At 40.9% G+C, this 8,408-nt stretch overlaps 2 protein-coding genes across 2 annotated transcripts in view; one reads left to right on the top strand and one right to left on the bottom strand.

The window, feature by feature from the left end:
* The first annotated feature begins 2,656 nt into the window (after nucleotides 1-2,656).
* SARC_05894 (hypothetical protein) lies at nucleotides 2,657-3,674 on the top strand. The gene has a single exon (XM_014300236.1). The coding sequence runs from the start codon at nucleotides 2,680-2,682 to the stop codon at nucleotides 3,562-3,564; it is 885 nt and encodes a 294-aa protein (XP_014155711.1). The 5' UTR covers nucleotides 2,657-2,679; the 3' UTR covers nucleotides 3,565-3,674.
* Nucleotides 3,675-4,675: 1,001 nt separating this feature from the next.
* The window catches only part of SARC_05895 (hypothetical protein), a gene marked incomplete at its 5' end in the record, with an annotated part of 14,478 nt that continues 10,745 nt past the window's right edge, over nucleotides 4,676-8,408 (bottom strand). Inside the window, 5 exons of the mRNA XM_014300237.1 lie at nucleotides 4,676-5,220; nucleotides 5,784-5,909; nucleotides 6,068-6,205; nucleotides 6,809-7,014; nucleotides 8,092-8,227. Of these exons, the coding sequence (XP_014155712.1) occupies nucleotides 5,116-5,220; nucleotides 5,784-5,909; nucleotides 6,068-6,205; nucleotides 6,809-7,014; nucleotides 8,092-8,227 (711 nt within the window). The remainder of the gene's footprint in view (nucleotides 5,221-5,783; nucleotides 5,910-6,067; nucleotides 6,206-6,808; nucleotides 7,015-8,091; nucleotides 8,228-8,408) is intronic.

The following is an 8,408-nucleotide window of genomic DNA, read 5'->3' on the forward strand; positions in this document are numbered from 1 at the left end:
TATATTTATATACGTATATATATATATATATATATATATATATATATATATATATATATATATATATATATATATATATATATATATATATATATATATATATATATATATATCTCTCTGTATAATATGAATATGTATATGTATATGGATGTATATGTGTGTGTACACGTGTGTGTATACGTACGTCAGTATATGTGTGTGTCTTATGTTTAGTTTTTGCCACAATTGCAGAAATTTTTTGGGTCTACACAATAACGTTCGTTTATGGTCATTGGTCAGCCATGGTTTTTTCTCCAAATTTTGCTCTGTATTTGCACCATTTTTTATTCGCCGACTCATTTTCTTGGCGTTTTTTGGCAGTTCTATCCATAACAGATCCTGTGATGTCATCTGATTTTTTGTTTTGATAATAATAGTTTGCAGTTTCACATATTTATATTTTATACGCGGACTTTGTCCATACGACACCCGTCACTATAAAAGTGTTAACACCGGAGCCCTAGTATTCCTATGTAAATGAACCGAGTGAATTTGTTTTGAATTTATGTTCTAAAAAAATGAATTAGCGGTTAATGAAATCACAGAACAGGGCAAAATCCCTTGGACCTGAAATTTACAAACAGAATGGGACAAAACAAAATTCAACTTAGTGAACTACAGTGCACGATCGTACATAGCCTTCTCTTGCACAATTTAGAAGAAGGCTGTGAAGCGATATTGTTATAAATTCACGCTCACAGGGTTCACAGAACATTAGCTCTCTGTAGTCCGAGGCGTTGTATTCTATTTCAGGTGATAGGTGTAGATTATGTACCGATAATTGATACTTGACTGTTGTATCAGAGTAATTTTTTTTGAAGCGTTCATGCTTAATAGTTCGGTACTTAGGCCAAAGTCGCCATACGTGGGCCCAAAACATTTGCGAATTGACCGGATGCGGCTCGGGGCCTCGGGCATTAATAATTTTATAGGGACGGGTGTCGTATAGACGAAGTCTGAAAGTGCCCCGTATGAGTAAAATATAAATATTTACATACTGTGATTTTTGTTTTGTTTTCGTTGTTTTGTAAAAAAATATATTTCAATGTTTTTGGAAATCTGTCCAGGCGATATGCACTGTTTGTTTAAATGTATAGTTTTCATATTTTTTTTATTGTTTTTAAAGAAAATTATAGTAATAAAAATTTAAAAAAAAGTTCCGCTACATTCTCTCTAGTCTCCCTAGTCCCTATATTTTATCACTTTGGTATTTATTTAAATTTTGTCTTCAGGCACCATAAATCACTCTCTTGTGTCTGGTAAATTGGTCGTGGAGCCGTGCCACCGTGGGGCCGTGCGGCGCGCGCAATAGTAAATTTATTAGTACAGTACAACAAATAATTAAAAATACCTATAGGATTGATACTTTTATATAATACACTATACAGAAGACAGAAGTGACTGAAAGCAAAGTTGTTTAAAAAAAATACTACATAGTACGTAAATACTCTCTCTGAGACTCTCTCTCTCTCAAGAGTCAATATCAAATCTAAGAGTCACACTACTGCATACTGATTGAATGTATTATGAATTTTCTAGCTTTAAGATGAAAATTCCAACACTTGAGTAGAATTTTAGATTCATATTTTGACCAATTGGGTATTAAGAGTAAACCATTGCCCTTGTTACGTCACTTGAGTATTGAAAAAAAACACCCAAATTATGATCTTTCACGGTTTCAGCCTTTCAGGTGACTGTCCGTGACTGTCCTTCTACTAATAGTATGTAGCTCTCTCACTCAGAGACTCAGAGAAAGAGGGCCCAGGCCCCAGGTCCCAGAAATTTATGCTTTTGTTTGGTTTAAAAATAAATAAATAAAAGGAATAAAAAAAGTTTTTCCCGGCCCCGGCCCCGGCACCCAGGGCTTCACTGTCTTCACTCTTCACTCACTTCATCAGTCTAAATGAAGTTTAAAGTCTACGTACACTTTTCATTCTCCACTGTTCAGAGTTTAACAGGGTCACAGCCTCGCACTGATCACGGGGTTCTGTTCTCGTCTCCTCGGTTTTTTTCTGAAAACATTAAGTTGACTCAGAGCCCCAGTCCCCGACTCCAGTGTCCAGAGTCCAGACTCCAGAGTCTCTGATTTTCCTGGCCTGGTAAACCTCAATGACATGTCATCTTCGCAAACTAGTTTCCGACCTGCCTCGATATGTCGTCTAATAGTCTCGAAATAAGTAAATATCGGAGTTCTAACTGGACATGTCGGGATATTTACTGGGCTGGCTCTTAAGACTGCAGTTTTCGCTATGATGACATGTTAAGACCGTCGGAAACTACTTCGCTATGACGACATGTCCGGACGTTATGTCTTTTATTACAGTCAGAAGTCCGAAATACGTCATGAATTTCCCCTAAGAAAACACTTCCCGAAACTAGTTTGTTAGAGGAAGACACGGCTTTGTCGTATACCAGGCCAGGGTATTTAGCAATTTTTTTTCCGAGGGTCTGCAGTCTTATACCCCAGGACCCAGAGGGGCCGAGGGCACAGCCGAGTCTGGGGCTGCGCCCTTTGCGAACTGGCCCGACTGGGTCTCAAAAACCCCCACAGTCAAGGACCAACGCCCTTATAAAATTGAAGGCGTAAGGGAAATGAAGTCACACATCTCATCCACCGCGCACGTATCAGGTCACTGAACTATGTACTGTATGGTTATCATCGGAATCCTATGTCAGTCCCTGATTGTAGCAGGAGCTGCCGTGAACGTTGTACGTCGCGAAGAGGTTAGCCTAGATATAATTGCAGACAATGAAGCCGACACCGATGACATGGTCACTATCAAAATGCAGCTAGGACCTCAGTCCCGTAGTATGGGATGGTGGGCCTGGACATTTGACAATGAGGATTGGAGTGAGACACCATATGTTACTGAATCGATATCGCCAGCATACGAACGTAGGGTTGTCACCGCTGCCGGTATCGCGGGGGCTTCTCACCCGATAGATTTTTCCAATGAAGCGCTGAGTGTTAATGTAATTAACAACGAGTGCTGGATCTCGATCGCAGGATCTGGTGATACTCAAGATTGGATCGATAACTTGAATCTCGGATTGAAAGATATATACTATGAGGGTCAATATGTGGGACTTGCGTTTGATGGGTTTGTAAACGGCTACAACGAATACTTTACCTTCGGAGTGAAAGGATTTGTCGACCAGACTTGCTCAGGAGTATTCAAATTGAATTTCGTCGCGTATAGTCGCGGAGCCGGTATACCCACAGTACTAGCAGCCGCTTACCACCAGTATGGCCAGGTCGCGGTGGAGTTATACACGTTTGCATCACCACGCTCTCTCGACGTTGGTACATCAGACCGTTTTCACAATCAATTTCCCCAGATTCGTGTTATGAATGATGAAGATGTTGTCACTGGCGTGCCATTTAGTGCGTGGGGATTCAAGCACATGGGTAGCGTAGTATGTCTTAATTGCCGGGAAACTGCTCGCGATTCGGCGGAAGGTGGTTCCATACTAGCTCATTTTCTCTCAAATTATGCTGCAGTAGTAAAATCCCTTCTAGGTTAAATTCTAGCCGAGTTTTGGGTTTGAACAGAGAGTATAGAAGATTTTATAGAAAGAGAAATACTGGTACATAAATACTCCATCACTACAGGGCTCCACGATTGCACTCACGACTTTCAATTCTCAAGTCTACCGTTACGTTAAAAAATGCCCTTTTCACGCAATTGCAGCATTCCGCTGCAATCCAGTCTTTTGAGATCTGAATCGGGTCGATTCCTTGCAACTAAGTGTTGTTCTGGCGAGTGTTGTCTAATTTAGATTACCCCCGCCGTGGCACAATCCAATCAGACGTATGTCCACCTCAACGTGAATACTTCTTTGTCCCGCTTTCACAACCTTTTCACAGCACGGTGAAATTATCATCGTGCAAACTTCAGTGTTTAAAATGATATCTTTTTGAGCATCAGCTGAGAGTAGCCGTGTGCCTGATTATTTTCTAGAAAACGTACTCTGAAGCGAGTTCTTTGAGCTATTGATGCACGGTAATTCGGGCAGCTGTGTGTGATACTTTTGCAATTCACGAGTAGTAGTAACGATTTAAACCCAAGTATTCACTTACCGACTGAGTGAATCGCGTATTAACCGATCTGGTGCAAAATATTTTAGGCGTACAATGCATGCAACACTGCCGAGATACTGTTTTCCTATTCTTTGACAATGAATGCAACTCAACACTGTCGAAATTACCTTTTATCTGTACGTCGTCGAAGGCATGATGTACTATTGCATGTCATCTGGTTGCGTACATGTGTACTATTGAACTTTAGAATCTGGAGGTTGTTTGCACTTTATATAGCTCAAACAAACCATCTACTCGAAACAATGGTGCAAGAGATGCATGGCAATCAAACTCAATTCTCTGGGCTAAGGATGTGTGAGACTTCGGACAGCTATGCTTTTAAATTGAATAGTATTGCAAACTTAATTGAGCGTCTGAAGCTATTCTAGCTCTGCGAGTCGAGAAAGGTACAGTCAGTTATCACATCAAAGCACAAGTACGATTTGTCTGCTTCACATTGCTTGATAGTTGAATGGCGTCATGCGAGGACTTATGGAATATACACAATCTACTACAGTGCATAATAATATCTGCGCTTGCAGAGATACGCTTGATTCGATAGTGAAATTGTACAACATATTTTATTATATAATATATTGAAAAGTCATTGATGTTGCGAGACACACCTCCAAAGAGTATCTTATTGTACCTCCATCGATACTCTGTTAAGCTATCCGTGCATGTGTACTACAAGCAAATGCGTATATGTCCAGCAACGATTACGAGCACCCACGTTTTTAGTTGGGAGACAACTCCGGTGCTGGAAAAGGGTCTCTTTGCGGATTTATTCACATAAACTGGATATGCTTCACAAATTGAATATACAATAGCTCGTAGTTAAAATAATATCTAGAGCTTTATTGATACTACTTTAGTAAAGAATTATATGATGGTCTGCACTCGATATGCCGTTCGTTAATTACTGACATGTATATGAATGTGGACAAGACACCTCTGAGATTCATCAAACAAGCCCCTTCCGTGTCCGGTGAGCTCTATCTGGTGTTCTGAATATGACTGAGACCTTGCTCAGCATCCCAGAAGGCATCCAACAGACACGACGTGCTCCATGCCTGTGTGGGACTGCTGTCGTTGCAGTTCTGGTAGAAGCACGGGTAGAGTAGGTTAATAAGTATCTGATTGTATCGTATAGTTGCTTCGCATGTGTTTCACGACGTCTAATACGAGGCTCTAAAGCCCTATATTTGATAAAATCTCATAAATCTAGAACGATCATTGCCACGGTGTTCACATGTTTACACATTCAGCCATCGCTTCAAACTGCACCAACCTCTACCCACCAGAACCTGACCCAAATATAAGTTGAATCACAACTGTTGGTTTTTTCCACATTCAAGAAAAAAGATCAACCAAAAGTCCTGGAAACCATGTATGTCACAATAGATGCAGAAAGAATTATTCTGCATGCGCTCACAGAGTAGTAGACTAGTACGTACAGTCAGAGATCGCCGCTGGGTTGCATGCAGTCAACTATACGAATACAACCCCAGTCATGTACAGTAAATACAAAACCATTGCTTCACGACAATACAGAGATTAACGTGTAAGACACGTAGAATAGACTCGCATTTTATACATCATTCACCGAGTACTTACTTGACATAAATTATCGGTAGAGGAATTGTACTCTAGAGATACGTACCTGTCCATTACTGTTGGTTAGCTCGTGCAGACCCCGCCACACACTGTCAGTGATGTGCTTGTGGTGGTTGACAGTTATTCCGCCAATCCTAGCGTAACATAGCCTCTTCTGATTCGCGTCGAAAGTCTGAGTATGAAGAATAATATAGGTTATGTTATCCCAATAGTGTTCAACCAATGCGCCACGTGACGCCAGAACCTACCACCAACTAGTCTGATTGTTTACAATAGTCATCCAAAGGACGCACTATAAGTAAAACACGACAAAGTGACGCTTAGATTTACCTGGAAATTAAGCTTGGCCCTCAGGAAGTAGCCCACCGGCCATACCCATTCGGGACCCTGATGATAGTTCAAACCCTTCGCAATGTGGAAGTCGGCTGAATCATTGGCGTTATCATAGTCGCCCCGATAGTTCCAGTCCTATATGTATATACATGATTAATATATGATTATGATTGTAAATCTATGTGATATGTATATGTGTATTATGTTAATGTTGTGTATGCGGGACAACATATTGAGAATTGCAGCTACACTACAGTGCTCTGCCCAACATATATTCTTGGGACGTGCATACTATACAAAATAAAAACTAAATACAAGCACCGCACATGCACAGTGGAACCCTCGACACCACCGCCTTCATCAAGATCAGTGTATGAATAAACTAACATACATATTTTAAGGGGGAGGTCTCTGTAAGGTAAAAACCACATAGACTTCTAGATTATTGTCCTTTACGAGAAGCTATGGTGCCCACGCCAATAGCTGAATATATAGTGACAAAAATACATGACGCGCGATGGTTATTCATACAGTACAGGAGTGGAGTCAATACCCAATGTACTACATGTTCATATCACATTCATTGTAAAACACTGTATAGCTGTCATGAACCGCTACCCTATAAACAGAACAGACACACAATACATAGTACCATAATTTAGGGGTTCAGCATCCAACGATCCGGGTATATGAACAAATATCAGTACACGGTACAAATATAGAATATGAAATCTATACCGATGGGTCCAGCGTAGCCATTCCCAAAGGTCCCAGCAGCACTTGTTCGACCACCTCTATGCACTGCTGTGCGTGTTCGGGCTTGAACATCTCCGGTGCAACTGCCAACGCTATACAGACATTGGGCCGCAACTGATAATCTGTGTACTTCTGGGTAGACCCGTCAGTGTCCTTATACACGCCGCGGCGGTTGACAATAGAAGGGTCTGTAGTCGATGATCGAGCATACGCCGTGTTAATATATATAAACATCTACTTATATATATACATATATACATATATTTACATATACATATATATATAATATCGATATATATCTATTATATATATATATAATGTATACAAATTCGCACATATATGCCTGTATGTACCATTTAGTATCACATGGGTGCTTGGGATGATCACAATAGATTTGTAGTTAATGTGCCGGTAAGTGTGCACAGGTAGTTGCTAGTGTGCGTCGAAGTACACTCCAGGTAGACACAGCGGCGGTTGACCAAGGAAACATCTTTCGATAAGTACTAATATACTATATTTGTGCATGGGCTGCGTGCTTCTTGGCTTAATAGGTACCTATGCCCTGGCGGTCTTTAGGGGGTGGGTATGACTACTAATAGCTACATGATTGCAAGAGGCAGTATGCAAAGTTACAGGCAAGGCACATACATTCACAGGATAGATATCCATATCCCTGTGTCGGCGTATTCCATCCAACCCAAAATAGACAGGGTACCAAAGAGTCTAGTCTATTTAAAAGGCAACTAACTCTGCTCTATCGAAGGAGTTTGAGACAATTCTTCAATATAAAATCTAACTTTCATAGTAAAATCCCCGCGTGGCGCGAGATCCCTTAGCGAATCATAAATTTGAAGGGAGGGATCTTACTTCCCTGAGCTACTTCTCCTCGGAATGTATTATCCCTCGGAAGCCCTCTACGATTCCCCCTTGGCAGACCCACCATCCAAAAGGGAAGAAAAAACACACACACTCGACGACGCACACATACTTCCCTTCGATCCCATAGGTACACAAGAAGACTAACGCGTGAAATTGGGAGTCACTCTTATACTAAGCCGCACGTACATTATCTCGCGCGTTTAATGGACGGTCACTTGTCCGCAGAGAGACGTTCTCACGTACTTGCGTTGTCCGGTTGAACTGTGCATATATACAAGCATACATAGGCACAAAATCATACATGGTTACATGTGTGGTTGCCCAAACAAAACAACCATGCTTGAGTGCAAGATATCACACGTGCACATACATATGCTCTTACGTACCCACATTGTACTGCGAATCCTCTGCCGCGTCTTGGGGGATGAAAAAGTGCTTCTCGAATGAGTTTTGGAGTCGGTTGTTCCACTCTTCGAATGAGAACTGATTCACACCTGCAACAAATAGCCCCTTTTTGTGTAGCTGTAGGGAAAATAGAGTAGCGATCCATATAGGTTTAGACCAGTGAACAACAGGTATACTTGGGGACGATTTCATCACACAATAATACCGAATTACAAGTATGATTCTATGATTCTACGCATATACATATATGAACATTGCAATATATATGCGTACACACACACACACACACGCATATATA

The sequence above is a fragment of the Sphaeroforma arctica genome (genome assembly GCF_001186125.1).
Source record: "Sphaeroforma arctica JP610 unplaced genomic scaffold supercont1.398, whole genome shotgun sequence".
NCBI lineage: Eukaryota > Ichthyosporea > Ichthyophonida > Sphaeroforma > Sphaeroforma arctica.